This window comes from Peromyscus maniculatus, chromosome 5, assembly GCF_049852395.1.
Source record: "Peromyscus maniculatus bairdii isolate BWxNUB_F1_BW_parent chromosome 5, HU_Pman_BW_mat_3.1, whole genome shotgun sequence".
NCBI lineage: Eukaryota > Metazoa > Chordata > Mammalia > Rodentia > Cricetidae > Peromyscus > Peromyscus maniculatus.
The window spans coordinates 24,404,093-24,425,582 of record NC_134856.1 but is presented as its reverse complement, the minus strand read 5'-3'; the positions used below and the strand labels follow the sequence as shown (position 1 = coordinate 24,425,582).

The 21,490-nt window shown below is 41.0% G+C and overlaps 1 protein-coding gene across 6 annotated transcripts in view; it reads left to right on the top strand.

The window, feature by feature from the left end:
- Inpp4b (inositol polyphosphate-4-phosphatase type II B) overlaps window positions 1-21,490 on the top strand; it is a 742,657-nt gene that overhangs the window by 506,817 nt on the left and 214,350 nt on the right. For 4 of the 6 annotated variants that reach the window (XM_016006370.3, XM_016006364.3, XM_076571928.1 and 1 more), the window contains one exon: window positions 2,512-2,591. In XM_016006370.3, coding sequence (XP_015861856.1) covers window positions 2,512-2,591 — 80 coding nt within the window. Of the gene's footprint in view, window positions 1-2,156; window positions 2,203-2,511; window positions 2,592-17,283; window positions 17,330-21,490 lie in introns of those variants that run through there. The other 2 variants (XM_042277483.2, XM_076571929.1) reach the window with 2 other exon arrangements.

Here is a 21,490-nt window from a genome sequence, read left to right as displayed (position 1 = left end):
GCATGCCCTGCCCTCTGCCTATTCACCAGTCTGTAGCATGAATCTTCAAAGTTCTTATTAATAAAATCAAACCCGAGGCGAGTTATTGGGGTCAATGCTGGTAGATCAGAGAGACAGAACAAGTCACAGCTATCTCACCTTGCCAATTCCTCAGCTGGTCCTGTTTCCTCAGACTAGAAGCCTCTGAGTCCTCATCCAGAATGAATCTCAGCTGAACTGTGTTGCTCCAAAGCCTGAAAGCTTAACCAGCCAAAATGCCTCTAGTTCTTGATCCTCACACTTTATATATCTTTCTGCTTTCTACCACCACTCCCTGGGATTGAAGGCTTGCTTTCTGGGATTAAAGGCGTGAGTCACCATGCCCGGCTCTTTCCAATGTGGCCTTGAACTCACAGAGATCCAGAGGGATTTCTATCTCTGGAATGCTAGGATTAAAGGTGTGAGTGCCACCATTTTCTAGCCTTTGTATCTAGTGGCTGTCTGTTCTCTAACCCCAGATAAATTTATTAGGGTACACAATATTTTGGGGAACACAATACCACCACACTAGTCACTCGGATTCTGTATTCTGTTGATAAGCCCCTGCTGTCGGTTTTCAGCTTCCATTCAGACTTATACCATTGCTCCTTACATCCTCTGGTTTGACCCAGTGTTTTTCCATCTAACACTATGAGCTCAGAATTTCCAGTCCTTGGTGACTGGGTGCATACCATAGCATTTTGAGCTTCAAGTTTTCTAATTGAGGCTACTATTAATGGTGGTTGTGTACAATTTCAAAACCATGTTGTGTTTTCAGATGTCTGTCGTTAAACCCTTTTGAGCCTGTTCTTCTAAGGTAGAGTTTTGAAAAGAGCTTCAAAAATTTTGACCTGGTGTAGTTGGAAGTTTTCTCCAGGTCCCACCATGCCCACATGGGACTCTTGAATCTCCTTAAGGCCTAAAAGAGTTTAAAAAGGGATTCTAAACACACAGAAACAGATCCAAAACCAGCTTTCTACTTCATCTCATACTGGTCGAGATATAGAGATGCCAAGGAACTCAGATGCCTTGGTGTGTGGACTTGAGCTACAGTATGAGGGTTTACAGAGTATGGGCTTGAGTGCAACATGGTTGATTCCTGCCACTGTATACAGTAGCGTCTCCAAGCCTTGCAGCATGGTGCATGGTGGATATAGCTTTTGCTGCTACAGACAAAAAAAGAAAAGAAAAAAAAAGTTTTTTCGGGGGCTACAACCTGGAGCTGGAGAGATAACTCAGCAGTTAACACTTTCTGCTCTTGCAAAGGACCTGCTTTTGGTTCCCAACACCCATGTGGCAGGTCACAATTGTTTGTAGCTCTAATTCCAGTGAATCTGATTCCTCATCTTGGCTTCCTTGCTCATCCCAAAGCACAAAAACATACACAGGTAATATACGTACACATTAATACAAGATTCTGACCAGAAATTTTTCTTTCAGCAATAACTCAGTATACATATACATATACATATACATATACATATACATATACATATATATGTATATATACACACACACACTGCCCTTTTTGATGTATGGAGTGATTTTCAATTTTTTCTGAAAACATTCCATTGCCTCAGGCTCTTTATCACAGCTTCTCATCAAGCATAGTCTGGCAGCAGAGCTGTGCCAGAGGAAGTTTGGAAGAAGTGTTGTTGGCCTCTTGTGGGCATCACATGCTGCCCATCAGCAGTGGCATAGGTGACTACATGGGCTTGACACTTCTATGTTCGGCCATCACCCTCAAGGAAGGCTAGAAGAAATTCTCTCTATGGTGTTTATGCCATAATGTCCCATTCAAACCAGAAGCAACCAGAACAGTCAATGGACTGCAATCCTAACACCAGTAAAGAACAATTTACAGTTTTATTCTTTCCATTGAGTTGAAAAGAGTAGACAGCTAATGTTTACTGGTAAACATGACGCCCAGTTGTGAGATGTTTTAAAACTAATTTGAGAAAATATAACAGAAGTACGATTTATTTGTGTGTTTGGGATGAAATTGTCCCAGGCTAGTAAAAACCAACAAAGGAAGTAAATGCTTCGAAATGCTTCTGTGTTGGGGAGAAATATTGTCTTTCTATTTATAACTCACGCAGAGCCCCATGTAAAAATAGCTCCCGAAGGCAGATTTTCTCATTATTTTCAACAGAGTTGCTGTTGCCAGTGATTTGAGGCATTCTAGTAAGTGGATATCTTGGTGACTATTGAAAGTTTAGCATCTTCTTTGACCCTGGTTTTCTTGTGGGGAGGAAACTGTAGTTAGTGGGAAGTCCTGACTGCTGGCTTTTACTTCTTGTTGTTTCCCATGCCGTCAATGTCTCTCTTTAACCAAGCTGATATTTCAGCATGGTATTTCTGTCAGTAAATTATTTGGGGGCTAATTGATTCAGTATTTTGTTCTTTTCAAAGCTAATTCTGTGTAACTGGTGTGAGAACAAAAACAGAGAGAGAATCGCAGGAGTTGATGAAAATATTCTCCCTCATTTTCAGAGGAGCTTCCTGGGCTGGGCCAGTTTTAAAGTTGGAGAACTGCTGAGGTCCAAGGAGCAACCGCTGTCGCTGAGCCTGAGGTGAGTCTCTTTGTTTGCAGAGTTAACAGCCAGGGTGTGGCTGGCTGCGCACTGAAGGAGCCCGGTTCTCACAGGCAACTGCTCCCAGACAGAGTGCGGAACAGCAACTCACCAGGATCACTTCCAGAGGCGGAACTCTTAGTCTGTGTTAGGAAAACAGTTGTGCCAGCAGTAAGGTGTTAACAGTCTTTGGAATAAAACAAGCACAAACCTTGATCATGCTGTGAAAGAAATTTCTCTAATAAAAATGCCACTGTATCAATGGGTCAGTTTTTATGCTTGGTGCAAAGTGGTAGCTTTATGATAGGAAAAGGGAGCTGACTTCTTCCATGTTGTCACTACTGTATTAATCCTAAGACAATGAGACATTTAAGTGGATCAATGGGTCCTAGCTATTCTGAGCCTAATTTATTTTGATATCAGATAAACAGCCTTACAAAGTGGCATATTCGTACTAGGAAGGATACAGAATGAGTATTTTTTTAAACTGGCAATAAATTTGAAAATAGTTTATTATTTCTAGTGTATAACAAACTTTATGACATAATATATGTAAAGAACACCACTCTGCAATTATGCAACATGAATGGATACAAAATTGTATATATAGTTAGTTGTTCATTAATCTCAAAAAGCTCTTGTTCTGATGAGGTTATTTTCAGGGTCTAATGTCCTAAATTTGTTGTACTTTCTCTTTCCAAGAACCACTTGGAGCCACAATTTATTTTATTAAATTTAAGCAATTAGTTTTCATCCGATCTATTTCCTTAAGTATTCTGTGTTTCTTGGTGGAATCTGTATTCATGTGTTTTTCTTACTTAATTTCCCTGATCTTCATGTGTCTGCATTTTTATTCCAAATATTATGTTATATTATACAATTATACTAATAAATACTCTATAGATAGCAGAATGCAAGTTCTGAAAGGCAATCCTAATCTTTCTAGCTTCTGTCGGAGAGTTTCTGTAAACATGGTATGGTAGTATATTTTATCTGGGAAGACATAAAACTCTTTCTAGGGTTGTAATGTTTTCCTCAATAAATTTTGCTGTGGTTTTTGGTTTGGGTTATGGATGGGCCAGCTACAAAGACTAGCTATCACTCTGGAATATATCAGCCGAGCATGGTGCTTGAAACTGAGGCTACCCCCAAGACCCTGGATCAGCTGAAGATATCAAACATTGAACTTACTTAAAATTATCAGCCTGCATGCCTGATTATTTATTCATTTCTCTTTTTAAAGATAGGATCTTGCCTGCTCTGGCCTTAAGCTCTCAGTTTGCCTGCCTCAGCCTTTCCAACAGGGAGTGCAGACTGGGCAGCAGTGTGCCTGGCTTGCCCACGTGCTTTCTAGTGCAATTAAGGAACATTTATTCCTCATCTTATGACTCTCTTTCATTTGCACCTGCAACGTGCTGTACACTGATGCGGCACTTGGGGCTAAAACAGAAACCAGGTTTGTATTGTGAAGACATGCTTTAACTGTGTAGCCTAGGCTGGCCCAAGGGACTGGCTTTGTAGACCAGGTGGCCCTCAGACTTGCCTGGATCCTCCTGCTTTCTTTCTTAAATGATGGAATTAAGAACTCTTCAATGAGATAAAAATTAGTGAACACACAGACTGCCTTAGAAAGTGTGTAAGGAGGGTCCAGTTTAAAATACTGAGGAGAAAAAAAAAGCAGTGTAAAAATCTCTAGAATTACATGAAATAGAAATGTTTCCTATTTTGATCTAAATGTCTCTAATTCATAGTCATTTGATTTTGATTGTATGAAAAATATTAACTGCAACAAATCATGGCACTCTTTCCCATGATCCAGGCAGATTATAAGCTTACCTTAGCCTGTGCATTTCCAGCACATGACCTGTAATTGGTTTGGTTTGGTTTTGATGTAATTTATCTTCTTCTGATGGACTGTCTGTGGGGTTCTGCATTGGAATACAGTAAGTCGGGTTGAGGAACATTTTTGTTTTCATTTGCTTTTTATCTTCATGTGGTTATCCATGCCCGTTGTCCTTTCCACACTCCCGCTGTTGTTGTGAAACCGTAGAATGAACGCATCCTTAGAAATGAGGGCATGGTGGTAGACGTCCCTCCAGGCACTGGTGTTTTTATGGCCCATTTGTTTCACGTTCCCCAAACCTGAAGGTTCAGACTGTGGGTTCTGGCCCTTCTGGAGCTAACAGGAAACTCAAATTCCAATCTTCCATCTAGTCCCCTAGAAGAGGAGCCTGTGTTCATTGTGGCTCCTCTCACACACTTGGAACTGGACATCAAGTACATTGGATTTTTTTTTCTTACAGAAAACTTAAAGGAGAAAGAAACATACATATAATTTGTAGATTTAGACTCAAATTTCATGTGTGTATCTTTTAAGATTGTAGGATAACATTTCTTTACATATATTTGGAGAAAGGCCTCCAATATATAACCTGGTTCCTACCCACATGTCACCAGTTCCCAAATGGACTTGGTGTCCTTATTTAATAGTGACCTCTATGGTTTTTTGTTAATTGACTTGGTTTTGTCGGTTTATATGTGTGCCCATCCCCCACTTCTGTCGTATGTTAATTCTGTTTTCTGTGGGGTTGTGCAGTTTGCTGCTGTACTGTCCTGACTTGCGCATATCAGAGGACTGATTATGATTTTTTTTTTTTTTTTTTGGTTTTTCGAGACAGGGTTTCTCTGTGTAGCTTTGCGCCTTTCCTGGAGCTCACTTGGTAGTCCAGGCTGGCCTCGAACTCACAGAGATCCGCCTGGCTCTGCCTCCCGAGTGCTGGGATTAAAGGCGTGCGCCACCAACGCCCGGCTGATTATGATTTTAATTGTGGCAGATATTGAGGATTCTTACATTAGTAACTGAAGTTAGAAGAAAACACACCACCAACAGCACATCGTGTGCTCTGTTCTGAGAGTCTATTGGAGGTAGCTCATTTGATCTTTATCAAACTAACCAACAATGCTATTTAACCCATCCCATAAATCAAACAGCAGTGGAAAGAATTTAGCATGTTTTCCAAGATTATCATGTTCTTAAATAGGAAAGAATTGATCTAAGCTTACATTCTTCTGACTGGAGAGGTGTTCATTTCAACAACTTAGCAAGAGACAGCTGGCATTCAGTATGAAATATCACCTGCCATGTATGCTTGGTGGCTGAGTGATAGCAAGGACTTGGATACAGGGCCATTTCTTCACTGGTTTGTATTTTCTGATTTCCTCACAGCACCCAGTTTTACAATAGGGAACAAGTAAATGAGTATCAGTATGCTGTGGGGGACTCGGATATGTTCGCCATGGTGCCAGAGTGGGAACCAAGTTCAAACTATTGAGGGAAACAATGAAAATTGTTCCAACCAGCTTCAGAAATGTGGCCACCTGAAGCAACTGGGCACGGTTTGCCACCCAAGTACCTGGCATTCATGTGCTCTTCTAGCCTGTCTCAAACCTCTGAGGCCATCCAAGTAGAACTTAGGAGAGCTGTAGTATTTCGTATTATTTAGTGTCAGAGTGGAAAATTCAAGGATCTGTTACTGAGTGGGCTAGCAATCAAGAGAACAATCCCATTGTTTGTACCACACTTTGGCAAACCAACAGCCACGTGAAGCAATAAAAATGGTTAAACTTTTCTACTAGAAAATCCTCAGAGGGAGAGAGAGAGAGGAGTGTTTCCAACTTCCCTGGGCTTTGTTGTTCGTTTTCCTCACAGTGAACTTCCATTCAGCACATATTCAGTTAGCAAATGCTAAGGTTTTGGACGTGCTAAGGACAGTGACAGGTTTTCAAAACATAGCAGTGGTAACTATTTCGCAGTTGATACGGAGAGCGTGTTTAGTGAATAATCTATTAAGCAATACTCCGTGCAAGCACTGTGATCGATCCTTTTTATGCACCAGCTTGTTGAATTCCTGCGACACCATTTCTGTTTGGCATTAGCTTGGTTGAGATCCTATGGCTGCTGGCTATCCACAGAACGGTAGAACTAGGTTAATTCTTTAATGTGTTCACTTTCTAGTTTACCACCTTGTAGGAAGCTCACAGCCTTACTAAAATCCTTACTTATATCTCTGGCAGCTACTCCCCCATTTGGACAGTTTGGGAAGTCTTAATTTCTTGATGTTCCATCATAAAGTTCAATTTTGTATGCCTGAAGCAAAACACAGCTTCAGTGAATGAATTTCAGTTAGAAATTTATTTTGATGATGGGTTCATTGTATATATCTTTTAATTGCTTTATGTAAGAATAGTACCAAGAATTTATTTCTAGGTAGGTTCCATGTAAGTCGGTGAATATGATTGTCTAAGCATAAGATTATCTGTTCGTTACTGTTGGAATGTGAAATGCACCCCCTAGGCTCGTGTGTTTGAACATGTGCTTCCCAGTCCGTGGAGCTGTTTTGGATCGCTATGTAAACATTCGGAGGTGGAGCCCTGTTGGAGGACAGGGGCCACTAGGGGAGGATCTTGAATCTTCATAGCCAGACTCCTTGCCTGTCCACTCTCTGCTTCCTAAGGGAATGCTTGGTAAACAACGGTCTCCGTCTCCTGCTGCTGCCTGCTTTCTCTGCTGTGATGGACAGAACCCCTCAACTGTAAGCCGACATAAACCTTTCCTCCCTATCTTGTTTCTCACCCAGTGTCTGTCCAGGAGCAAGAGAAGTAAATTGCAGGACAGTAGCAAGGAATAGATTGTAGTGTCCTTGAGAAGCTAAATCCCGGGTTAAGATTTACATTTATTTCAACGTAGACCTCAGTACCCTCATCCTTTACCTACCTTATCACAGACTCTTTCAGCTCATCCTAACACATCCTGCCATGCCTGTGTGACTTTCATGTGAGTTCTGGGGATCTGAACTCCCGTTCCCACACTTGTATAATAAGAGCTTTATCCACTGAGCCATCTCCCTAGACTCTCTCTTTTATTAGGCTTTATTAGCCTTTAAGTCAGCGTTCTTACTGGAGCATCAATTATGATTATGACAGAACTACCTGCTAGTCCCACAGGTATATATGTCTAAAATGTTTTCTGTGTTAAAAAAATGTTAATATAAATGAACTGTCACCCGAAACATCCACTTTTGTAGAGAGTAGCACATCTCTGCTTAATTTTAAAGGAGAATAGTATTGAATATTGTGGAACACATCTGCGGAGATATAGATGACAGGGACGGCATGGACTTCGTTGTTATTTTGGCAACAAAGGTAAAAATCACGGTACTAGTGCCCAAAAACAGTACATCAAGATGCTGCATCCTTATCACAGGAAGTGAGTGTGCAGGAGTGTGTATGAGTCACAGCAGCCCCACAGCAGGATGAACCAGAGGCTCTGCTTGGAAGAGCTCTATCCCAAAGCACTGACTCCATGGTGCACTCCCAGGAGCCTCCTCCACCCCTCCCTTGCTGACCTTTGACCTCTTTGCGGGAACTTTACAGGAGGTTTTTGCTGCAGCTCTGACACCTACTAGATCTCCACAGAGGAAGCGTTTTCATCTTTTGTGTTATTTCATTTTCTAAGGGGATAGATAATGATATTTTTCTCGTGTTATGGATGAGCAAATATTTGAGCAGCAGCTTGACTTCCTAAATTTCCACAGCCTCTGCAGGAGGAAGACTGGATATTGTCCACCAAGGACTCCCCAGAGCATGTGCATTATCTTTCTTAGCGTGTTAGCACTTAGTTATTTTGAGGATGGGGAGGGACCTTCAAACTGGCATTTGATGCTCTTTGTGGACCCCACTAGTGACGAGGTACTCACACTTGATGATCTCTCCATTTACAGACAGGCCTGGTATTAGAAAAGTATTTGTACTTTCTCCTAAATTTCAGCTCATCTTTCCGGAGTTGAGTAGAAGTTTCCCTGCTCTCTGATGCTTTTGAAAGCATCTTTTCTACCCAACCCTAAGTATTCTTATCAGGGGGCGCTGAGGTCCCAGGAGGCCTTGAGCTCAAGTCCTTGTCCTGTGACCACTCAAGTCACTGGGGTCAGGCTGCTTGCTCTCCCTCTCTAATGTCTGCTAATGAAGGTTGTAAAGATTTCTTTTCTGAGGTGGGTGGTTCTGGGTAAATTAATAAATGCAGTAAGGTCCCAAGCCCTGCCTTGTGCTAGAGAAAAGCATTATAATATCTTTTCCATTGCTCCTTGCTTTAAAGTTAATTTCTTCACATATCCCTTAATATTTTGTTTAGTTTGCTTATTTAGTTGCTTGGAACTATAACCTCCACAATTCTCTAATCTGCCAATGGCAGCAGTAGGGACTTACTCTTTATATAAATGCAAAATTTCAATGACCAAGACACGGATTCTTATCTGGAGCTTAAATTCTGGCTTTTATCCCTTTGGATCCCATCAGAGGACACACACAGCAGTTTGTTTGGATGAAGCCTCCTGGGGGAAGTAAATACAACTTTTTACTAACAATGTTAGGGGTATAGGATTAAAATCAAGACAGAACTTTGTAAATGTCACGTGGCTATAATTTGTATCTGGAATTTTTATTATTGATTTCTATATGCTTAAAAATAGTTTTCACTTTATTGAAGTTTCAGTACACTTACATCACTTCCCCTTTGATTGCCTCCTAACCACTCCCATATTGATACTATTTTTTTAACAGAATATACCGAATACTATGTACAGAATAAATTCAAGTGACTCTTTCTCTTGCTTGCACCCTAAGAATGAAGGGATACATCAAAGAGAAGAGCAGGGAGTTTGCTTAGAAAACTAAGTTCTTGTAAGCGCCTGTGCTAAGGACCCTAGGGGAGACATCACCAAAGGTCTCTAACATGAGCCATCTTGGAGTATCTCTTGAAATTCCATCCATTCGTTAAAAATTAGTGGAAAATGAAAATCATACAAGTATCAGTTCACTACAATAAAGAAAGAATATTTAATTTAAAAATATTCCTGAGCCTAAATCCTGGCTCTTCTATGGCCTTGCCAAATGGTTGAGTGCTCTGAGACTGGATGACCTTGAACTTCTGGTTGGTCTTCCTCTATCTGCCAAGTTCTAGGACAATAGTCACACACCATCATTCCTAGCTACTGAGAAGTCTACCCAGAGCTTTGAGAATGCTAGGCCAGCTACCAAATGGGCTTCATCACCAGTCCTAAGCTCAGTTTCCTGTCTGTGAGATGTGGATTCCAGTACTGCCTCCCTCACAGGGCTTGTTGTAAGGATTGTGTGAATCACTAACATGAAGTGTTTATAATGATGCCCAGCACAGAGAATGCTAATATTTATTTTTGATATTTTTCTTTATTGGTATCTAAAGGGAGTTTTCTGTTTTCTTTATAGGACTAGATTAGGCATTCTGTATGCAGTCTGGCTGAAATAGTAGATGACACAGGTTCTCCTCAGCCACCCACTGCTTAACTGACAATAATACTATCATATTATATCAACATGGTATTTTCCCTTGCATTCAGCTAGGCTTTCATTACATCTTAGATGTCTGTGCAAGTATTTATTCTGCACCTTTATTTATAGCCCTAAGTCATTTTCATGACTAGAGATAAGGCCATGGAAGCCAATTAGCACTTTCTTCCTTTGCATTGTTCAAAAGATGTGGAATCCGTCATGTTGTAAATTGGTTTAGAGTTCTCAGACACTGATGGGATAGCACATGCCTAGAGTACATTCAATAGCTACTCAATTTTTACAGAAAGGCCTGAAGTCTTTCCTCTTTTAAAATGTGAATTGCATGAAGTTACTCTCTGTACACAAAGACATACCTGCTTGAGAAATCTGAGACCTAATTTACCTGTGAAGATAATTTTCAGGAATGATTAGCCTGAAAAGAATTACATTCAACTTGAACATTTTGTATTAGATGTTCTCCTACTTACCAGAGTCATATTCATCATTATCACCATGTTTCTGCTCTCTGTTGCATTTATATCATCTCTATGCAAACAGTGATTTTTGTATTACTAGTTATCACAGTTGTTATTGGTATATATTCAAGGAAAGGAATTTGATGGTGAAATATATTTGAAGCTCCTACATTGTAAAGAAAAGAAAGGCAAGCTTTGTTTTGAAATGACTTCTCGGTCTTCACTAGTCCTCCAAGGCACTTTGGGAGACTCCTAGGACACATGTCATGACGACAACTTTATTTGGGTTGACTATGAGCCAATTTCTTCACAGACCATTGATTAACAGCTAGTTAAGTCCATGGCTCAATATACTTATGTAGTTTAGAAAATCCTCCTTCATAGCAGTAGTAAAGAAAAACCAGAATTTTATAAGAAAATAGAAGATGCACTGTCTACCTTTACGTATGAGCTTCTACCATAGCATATTCTTTAGCACGCACTTAAGTAGGTTGGTGTGTGGGACTTTATCAAATGGACATTCACTTTCAACTCACATATCAAACTGTTCTTTCCCCATTTCCCCGTGGAGGCTTTTAGAGTCCCAGAACACTTACAGCTACACCACTGGACTGTGTAGATCTCAACTTCTGCAAGTCATACAAAATGTTCAAGGAAAGACTTTCAAATTGTCCGCTATCTCTTTCTTCTACGGTGTTTTGATTTTTTTATATTGTAATATAATTACACCTTTAACCCCTACCTTTCATCCTCCAAACACTTCCATGTCCCTTACCCCTTGCTTTCTTTCAAATTTATCACCTCCTTTTTTTTTTAAGTATTGTTAATATATGTGTATGAGCATTCCTAATACATAAGTAAACCTGCTTGGTGTGAATAATGCTCTTTGCATGCCTGTTGTCAGGTAGGACCACTTGATATTAGATAACCAACTGAGGTGCTCTTCCCTGGGAAGACTATTTCTCTTGCTCTCAGCATTCCTTACTTACCTCTAATTGTTTATCAAGGGTTGAGGTCATGGCAAATTCTTCTAAGCTTGGATACACAGAACATGTAAATTTCACAATGACTGCTTGTTTTAACCATGACAAAGTGAACTATACTCTCCTTTTGAGAGCTCCTCCTGTTAGCTCTGTCCCTTTCTTGATAAAATGAAACATTTGCAGCTTTTTAAAATGCAGCCTGATGTAGGAATCTCAGCATCGTTTGCAACTCTCTCTTCCTGAAATTCTTATCTGATTATGTGTTTTTCTTCTTAGAACTTCACATATTGCTCCTCCTGCCCCACCTAAGGCCTCCTATCCACAGTGAGCAGAACCAGGCACACAGGAATACAGGAACTTCAGGCAGGCACTGCAGCTTCTCCACCTTAGCCAGGTAGCGTTTCAATCTCACATTCGCTCCATCCGTCCCTGTCCTAGTGTGGGATCAGAGTTCTTACATTCCTGTGATAGCTAGCCCTTTTTCTCATGGTCTCTGAGCTCAGTTTAGATGAGAGCGTGGCCATGTCTGTGTATGTTGGCGTGCAGATCAAACTGCTTCACTAGTCTGGCGATCATTTCATATCCCTCACCCCCAAATTCTCTTATCCCCGTAGAAAACCCGAAACAATCCAGGCATGTTCTCAGGAAGGTCAAGTCACTGACATGTCCATGGTTTCCCACTGACTCCTCAATTTCCTTTGACCAATGACTTTCTTCTTGTCTTTCCATTGAGTCCATCATTCCTAGTCCAGCTAATAGAGTCTGAATGGCCAAAGAAGGTCATTAGCTCCTAACTGTGAGGCTATCTTTGGATTTTCTGTTGATAAATGATCAGTCCTATTTAATAGCCACATGTGAGAGCAATCGAAAGTGCTGCCTGGGAGCAGAGGGAAAACTTTCCTTCTTTGTAGAGTGTTTCCTTTGGCAAGCTCTGGGGTTCAGGACCCCTGTGCTGACTCACTTAGTGGAATTCAGCGAGTCCTGCTGCTGTGGAATGCAATATGACTATCTCACAGTAGAATCATAGCTCAGAGGCTAGTGAGCTGGCTCAGTGGCTGAAGGCACTTGCCGCTAAACCCGACAACCTAAGTTTCATTGCATGGCCCCACACGCTGGAAAGAAAGAAGTAGCTCCAGCAAATTGTCCTTTCTACGTCATTGCATTGCTCCCCCACTCAGGCACAAGGTGCTTGTTTAGTGTACACAGGCCCTGTGTTCCATCCTCAGCACAACAAAATAAATATATGTGTAAATAAACACAATTAAAACCAATGTATCAGGGTTGTTTTCCTCAATGCTGTGTTACAGTGGGAGACATTTGTTTTTAGACCAGTGAGTCACTGGATTCCCTGATTGGAGTATTTGGAACTTATTAGATTTGCATGAAAAATACTGTTTTCTTATCTAAACTCAAATTGAAGATTTCTCAGTGGCTTACACGGTAAATAGGAGAGATGGTCTCCAAGGGGCCTTGTGTTTGCTTATTGGGCAAATTGCCCACTGACACTAAATATCTTGGCTGTTGAGATTTGCCACTAGTTCCAGCACAGATGGATTTCTGCAGGGCATAAGTGCATCGGCCTTTAAGAACATGAAAGGATCAGCTGAGACGATAATGAAAGAAGTCACTGTCATCAGGAACTAATTACTTTGCTTAAATTTCCCAACCTGTCGAGTGGTGAGAATAACACCAATAAGAAGAGGTAAATTATAAACTCCAGTGCCAGGTTGAAAGTAAATGATGCTATCACTTGATCACAAGGATTTTCTGCCTCCTCTTCTTCATGTCATCTCTCAGTCCCCAACACCTTCACTACATCATGAAGCAAATTCTACTCAAGTGATCACTTGAAGAATAGACCAAGAGAAATTGTAAGCTGCATGAAGGCTGTGGGAAGAGGAAAATGTTAGAAATGCATATATCTTCTTTTGTAATATTTATTATGGAATTATAGTATTTCCTAAAAGATTATCCTTGTCATGTCTTTGAATTCTTTGAATTTGAAGATGCCCAGTCATGAAAATAAAATGATACAAAAGAGTTTTATTTGAATTTCCTCATAAGGGTGACTAAAAATGGGGATACGTGCCGTCCCTGTAGAGTTTTTCCATTTTTACACCTTGTGGATCTGTCTTCAAAGGGAGCCTTGCACCCTTTCTGTCCTGTGCCCTCCTGCAGGGAGGTGAGTTGGAAAGGAAGCTGAGAATTCTTCAAGCTACATTAAGTGTAATTGGTTTTAAACAGGATCTGGGTCACTCATGCAACTGTTAGAGAGCCCGGAACCAGAGAATGAAGCAATGTTTTATACTAATGCATGAACAGCCACTCTGAGAGAGTTTTCCCTTTAATTTTTGAGTCCTCTGTACTCTGTCACCACATCCTTATGAGTCGTGAGGGTCTGTGGCAAACTGTAGGGCTGCCAGTTGGTGACTTTACATAAGTTTTAGGAAGAGGGAAACAGAGGCACTAGTTCGGGTTCTCCAGAAGTCTCACAAATATCACCTGGAAACGGAGCCAAGCACAGCATGTGTTTTGTAATTTTTTAGTAACACATGCAATGCAGTTGAGGCAGTGCCTGTTCCATAGTCTGTAATGAACACTGGCCGCTATTCACTACTGCTGTCACAGACATCAAGTATCCATGACACCAAGACACAGTTGTTTTGGTTTTTTGTTTTGTTTTGTTTTCGTCAAATGGGATTTAAACGACCCAGGCTGACTAATGCCTTCTTGCTTTTGTCCTATACTGTCCTCACATATTGTCACTTGAGTCCTGAGACTGCAGTGCAGATTTTGTTGGGAAGACTATCTGAGCAAGGTCAGCAGTGAAAAAAACCACTTCACAGATCTAAGTCTGGCACCGGTGATGGTGATGGTGCTCTTCCCAGAAAACCAGAGGTCAGGTGAAGCTCCGGAAGGAGGTTATCTGTTGTGTACCAGGAGTAGCAGAGTCCTATGGAGCAAATGTTTGAGTGAGTTGAGCAAGCCACAGAACCAAGGAAGAGACTAAGGAAGTACTAACATCCAGTTGGTGGATGGGTGAAGGCCATGGTACCCGTAGTATCATCTTGTACTCAGAGTAAAGCTGAGCTATAATAGGGGTCAGAACTGACAAATGCAAGATTCACCTCCAAGATGTGATTAGACAGACTTCAGGAGGGCAAGAGTGGGAGCAGGGAAAATGAGAACTGGGAAGCCACCATATCAGGTCATGTGAGCAGTGTTGGGAGTTGGCAATAAGCAGGTAGTTCAGGGTTGGTGAGACAGAATCCCATTCTGGATTCATTGTCCATAAAAGGACAAACTTGGTTTGGCGATAGGATGGATTTGATTTGGCAATAGGGTGGATGTGAGATGTGAGAGGAAAAGACAGAACAAAATGAATGCAAGGTTTTGTTGTTTTTGTTTTGTTGGTTTGGTTTGGTTGTGGAGCTGCTGTTGGAGACTGACAGGAAGTGGGGTTAAGAAGACAGTCCTGAGCTCAGTTCTGAATCTCATCCACTTAAATGACTGAAGTCTGCAATAATGAACTAATATGAAAATAATCATAACACTCCCTGTAGACCAGGAAGGTCTTTAAAATTATAGTCAAGGACATATGTTTCTGATTAAGTGGAGAAAAATCATCACCAAAGCCTTAACATTCAGTGATTAAAGGATATTCTAGAAAGCATTGTTCAGTGCTTTCAAAAAAGATCTGTAATTAACTTGGTGATGATGGTGTACACCTTTAATCCCAGCAATCGGGAGGCAAAGGCAAGTGGATCTCTGAGTTTGAGGCCAGCCTGGTCTATAGAGTGAGTTCCAGGACAGCCAGGGCTGATCAGAGAAACCATGTCTCAGAACAACAACAACAACAAAAAGAAACCCAACCAACCAACCAACAACAACAACAACAACAAATAGTCTGTAACACATTGATTCATTAAAAAATAGCAGGAGAGACTATTATAGAGATAAACGAACCCTATGCCTTATATAAAACACACAATGAAAATTTTTTAAAAAAAATAGTAATTTCCTACTGGAGAAAAGTTAACCTTTGAGACTGACAACGAACCCAAGTCATATTTGAAGAGTTAAAATCCTAGCATTGCTAGGGCCACCTGCCTTCTGCAGAAGTACCAGAAAATAACGATGTGTGGAGTGCTCATGCTATTTCATTTCAGATGCAAGTAAAATGGAAAACAAAGAGAGAGAAAATGTTATTTTAATGCACTAACAAGTATAATTTACAGCCAAGAGTGAAGCGAAGCCAAACCCTCTGAGCCAGCACTGCCTTCTTGTTGTCCTCCAACTGTCCTAGGCCTTCCCTCCAGCTATCGTTCTTCCAGAGTTGATGCACTTAAAATTTTCACAGAGATTTTTGTACTCAAGTAGACATTTATTATGCTTTATAGTATAATCAAATACAGAGCTTACACCACTACTTACATGTTGTTTATACATGGTGAGACTATCAGTCCATATAGGAAAAAGTGATATATAGAGAGGATATATATATATATATATACATATATATATATATATGTATATATATATATATATATATATATATCCTCTAACAATATAGTGACCCTTGAAAATTATGAGCCGGAGTAATGACTGTCCAAGAAGCATAGTGTCTCAAGGCTCCTCCTAGCATTGTTCTCTGAATCTACATCTTTGTGAGTATTTTCAGGGAACCTGAATGTGAGCATCTTCTGACTGGGCCTCAGAGGCAGAAGGCTCAGGCAAACATTGAACATCACAGGATTGACTATGTAAGTTCCTTTGTATCCTACAAGGAGTTTCTGAATGCCTGCTCTCTAAGTTCTTAGGGACACGATATTGATCAGTGTCTCCTGACTAGGACAACGAACACTAGTGTGTTTAATAGTTACCCTTAGGTGGTGTGTTTCCTATGTCTACTCATTGTGGTAGAGTTTGATACATATAGAAAGAAAATAGTAACTTGTCTCTAGAATCCCAGTCCTTGTGTCTTCCTGGGACTCTGCCGTCATTCTTGACTTCTGTTGAGAAGATCTTCACTGACAGGCAGAAACGTCAGTCTGAGGCTACAGTCCACCATGGCAGGGAGGGTGTGGTGGCAGAAGTGGTTCCAGTTAGGGCAGTGGGACTGTTCGGTAGATGGTCACATTGCAGCTAGGTGCAGGTACACAGCTACCGTCACATTTACTCTCTCATTCCCACGCTCTTTTCTTTGCTCCAGGTATGACCAGATATCGCTTAGAAACACCACATCCTAGGGAAACAATGTGTGTGGCATCATCTGAGTTCATTTCACTATAAAATTCCACCCAGTGAGTCCAGGCATTCCCTCTCTTCTGGGGAGAAAGCAGTGGCTACATCCTTTAATAACAATAGTTCTTGTGGACAAACAACTCAGCCAAATAACTACAGAATGTTTTCAACTGAGTCAGCCCCCTGGGACAATTCTGTCGAGAGAAGACAACTTGTACACAACGGGATCTTGCAGAATGCAAGAAGAGGGTTATTTGAAAGAAGGTGGACCAGATCAAGTACTCAAAGCCACAGTATAAAACTTCCCAGATTTCTCAAATTATGACTCAAAGATTTTCATTATATAAAAACTATGTTTAGTGACCAAAATTAAGATTTTTTTGGTAATTTTAGAAATGGGAGTGTTTGAAGATTGCTAGAGGCTCATCCTTTCCGATTCTCATGCTAAACTTGAAGATGGCGATTTAGGCAGATGGTTAGAGCTTTGTGGATTCATGGGGAGGGGTCTTCCTGGGATTTGCACTCGAATTCAATGTGCTAAGAACTTATTCCCTCTGCCCTATGTGAGGACACAGCTGAAGGCAGCCACCTGCAAGCTGAAATGAGAGCCCTGAGCCTGACATCCGGTCTCCAGAACTATGAGAGAGGGAACCGATGAGTTTGGAACTCCCAGGTTGGTGGTGGGGTTGTGAGTTGCTACTTCTCTGGATTAAAATGAAGGTTATTAGATTTTGCTACAGTTCTTTAAACACTTTCAGGCAGTACCCTGGCTGCATCATATGTGTTTCCTCATTACTAGTAAAAACCCAAACATACCATTACTCCACTTCTGAAAGCAACAGATGTGATACTCAGTTCCATAGAAGGAAGTTTATTGAAGTTGTGAAGAATACAGTCTACTTAAAGACATCAGTGTGCTTAAAAGAAGGCAAGAGTTAAACATGTGCCAGCATTTGAAGACACATAGTCATCCAGGATAAAAATGCGCTGAATCCTTATCCAAGATGATGGTTTGTGCAACCGACAGGACAGTTTGCTCATGGCTGCATGAAAGGGTGGACTAGGTCTTTCTTGCTTTTTGTTTTGGTGCTGTGATACAATGCCTAACAGAAGCAGCTTAAGGAAGGGGTTATTTTGCTTTACTGTTGAGAGCAGCCCATCATCCTAGGGAAGACATGACCAAAGAATACAACACAGCTGTTCACATTGTGTCCATAGTCAGGGAGAAGAGACAGGTGCATGCTGGGATGCAGCTTGCTTTCTTCACTTTACTCAGTTCCTGACACCAGACCATGGTGTGATGTCCTTCACCAGCAGAGTGGTCTTTTCCACTGACTGAAATCTTTTGGAAACATTTTCATAGACACTCCCAAAGGTGCATTTCCATTGACTTTCTAAATCCAGACAAGCTGACAGTGAGGATTGATCATTACAGGGACCGAGCCTGGCATTCTGTGCAGCTCACGCCTCTGAACTCCCCTCACAAGACATGAAAATGTTTTGCACTTACACTTCTTGTTGGGAATATTCTGGAAATAAAGTATTTAACAGGCTCTGAAGGGAGTTATAGAAGGAAGTTAGTCTATCATTCTTGATAATGAACGATCCCACAGTCACATTTGGGAAGCAAAATTCACTGTAGCAGTAATTTGGAAGCACACCATGGACCAGAACATTGCAGATAATGCGTGTACTCTCCTGGAAGAAGATAAAGATGCTTATAAGAAACATTCTCTACACATAAAGAACAGCACAACCCAGCACAGAGGAAACAGGAGTGGGAGCTCCTGCTGCTGTGTAGACAATGCAGCCCATGAGAAGAAACCCAGGGAAGGAAATAAAGAGGAGCGATGAATTCCTCCCAAACGTGGCCTGCTCTGAGGAAAGATCAATTAGTATAGCAGAAGGAAAAATTTCCTCAGAGCTGAAGAGCAGGCTGCTGAGAACTGAGCCAAACCACTGCTGTTTCCCACGGACACTGCAAAAATCAGAATAATGCTACTCTTCTCTTCTGGCTTTCAGTAATACATTTAAAATAAATACAAGCCAATCTTCTGACCCTAGGTAATCATCTTAGGCAATCATCAGTACCTCTGATTACTCAGTTTCCACAAGATGAACCAGGAGAGGCTGAAGGTGAGCATGGACCACAGGATTCACTCACTGTAGTCCCCACTGATGGGCAAAGGACTTAAGAGCTTCTCGAATATTCACAGATAAGAAATGCTAAATCCGGTGTTAGGTAAACAAGTGAATCCTTTTACTCGGAACACATTTCTTCTAGTTACCTAAAATGTACAGAAGAATATAATGACGTTTTTGGAATTATAAATTTTAATTCTATGGCTTCTGGCCATCTATCGCCCCGTCCTGTTTGCACTTCAGTCTAAATTAAAGCCAAATTTATTTCCTCACATGAATCCTTAGAAGTGTGCTTAGAATTACTAAGAGAGGCATCTTGCTATTGTCAGAAATCTGAAATGACATCTTGAGGGAAGAAGTAGAGGAGAGAGGACACACATCCTTCGTGGCTACTCTATAGATAACTGGTAGGAGACAGTTGATTTCATTTTGCTGTTGATTTGTCTTTGCTGATGTCCCTATTTGGTGCAGATAAAAACAATATACTCGCCCTACTTCCTCAACAAAAATAACAGAATTCTGTCCAAATCTTTATGACTCTATTTAATCCATTTCATCTGTGAAATCATTTGACTTCCAGAATATTTACCAAATGGTTGAGCAATGCCGAGTTCAGACAATAAGGCGGAACAAGCTAGAACCAGAAGACAGGTCCTTGAAGGCCTTTATTCTAGCCTCATGACTAAGACTGCCTACCCTGGCATGCTTTGACTAAACTCAGTCTGTGTTTCACTGCAGTGTTTAGTCATCATGTGGCATTCCAGGGTGCCCTTTGTCATCCTCTGTCTTGTGTCATAGCCTTCTTTCTCTGGTGCTCTGGCTCTCCCCCTGCTGGCTTCTGCTCACTGACTGAGTTCTGGAATCTGAGGTCCACTCTCACAGCCTGGCCAGCTCTCCCCAACCACCTTTGTTTTTAACCCTCATTCTTTGTATAGTATCTGAATCTTCTGAATTTGATGCCTCCTACCATCGGAGTCTCTCCCCTTTCTATGGTGCACTTTATCTGTCACCTCCATCTGTGGGCCTTTTAACTATTGACCACACAGTATCAGTTGAGCATGACTTCTCTCAGACAATTGGATTCGGTAGCCATGTCAGTGACCTTTAGAAATCATTGAACTCTTAGGGCTTTTCTACCCTACTTTAGTAGTTCATCTTATCTTAAGGTTACTTTTTAGCTACCTGACAGATGGTATTAATCCCATCCCTCCAGAGTCTCCACTTTAAGCATACGGCTTTGGATCTTTCTAGAACACTCCAAGTAGTATGTCTGTGATCCCCGAGTCACTACTGCCACTTCACATCCTTGTCTTTCACAGGAGAGGTCCTTTTGCCTAACTAAGGTCTCATGGTCCATCTCCTAGAAATCATATGCCCTCAACTCCTGAGTCTCCCCTTTCCTATTGAGCAAAATGTAGTGTAATAAACCATTGAATTAAAACTATAAGCTACTATTTTTGATACAAATAAATCTAACTAAACTACTATCTAGCTCACCTACCTCACAATTACATTTCTTCAACTGTGTAGAGGCATCTGTCTTCCATGTTCACAGGCTGCATTTGGGAGCATGCACCCTAATTTCTTGGGTATCTTCAATAACAGTGTAGTACCACCATTTAACCCGTGATTCATTCATGGTCTCACTGTCTGGGCCATAGCTTTATGCTACATCATTCCTCAAATCTGGAAACTTTCTCACCCCTTCCTCTTTCTCAGCTAATTTGTCTGGTTTCTGCTTCACTGGAATAATTTGACAGTTTCCCACAGTGTATTTTCCAATCACTAGTATTTTCTTCTTGCCCTCCTGTAAATTAACTTTCTCTCTTTCTCTCTAAAAATCGTGCTTTAGATAGTCATCTGAGAGCTGGCTCCAGGGATTATCCACTTTGACTCATACATCATAAACTGATAACTGCCAGTTGTCTATCAGCACGGAAACACTCCATTCCCCCTTCCACATGCCTCTCTGACTCACGCTCCGGCTCCTGCATCCTTTACAGCAGAACCACTTCACCTGCTTAGAGCATTTCTGAAAACACCTTCCCGGGCTTTCATCCCTGGTGCTTTACCTGAGCAGCACTTCGTATGATCCTCGGTAGCCTCACTGCTAAAGCCCATGAATAATTCCCACTACCTCTCATAAAATATATCGACATAGTGGATCAGTTGCCTATTCTGTAAAAGATATTCTTCACTTGATATCTGGAACACCAGGCTTTTACCCACTTCCTACCACCAATGACTTTTTCTTCTCTGTTCCTCCTGGTTGTTCCTCATTGGTCTGATTTCTAAGTATTGATATCTCTTACACTGCAATTTAGTATAGGAATTCTCCTATTTTCTCTCATCAGTCATTCTTTTCTCAATAGCTCCAAAGCTTTCAATAGCCTCAATTTTGTGTTTGTGCTGAGAAAAATTATATAAATAATTGTGTGTGTGTGTGTGTGTGTGTGTGTGTGTATGCATCCAGATACTGAGCTATTCTTCCAGCCCTTAGATCTATATTCTGATATTGATGTCAATAAAATCCCTTATGTATCTTTCCTCTTCTCTTTCTCTCCTGACTTACCTGGTTTCTGTTTCAATGGAAAGCAAAATTTAACAGTTGTTCACACTGTAATGATGGACTTATCTTCCAGATTTACACTTCCTTTCAAAAGCCAACTATCCAACCACCTCCTGATAAGTG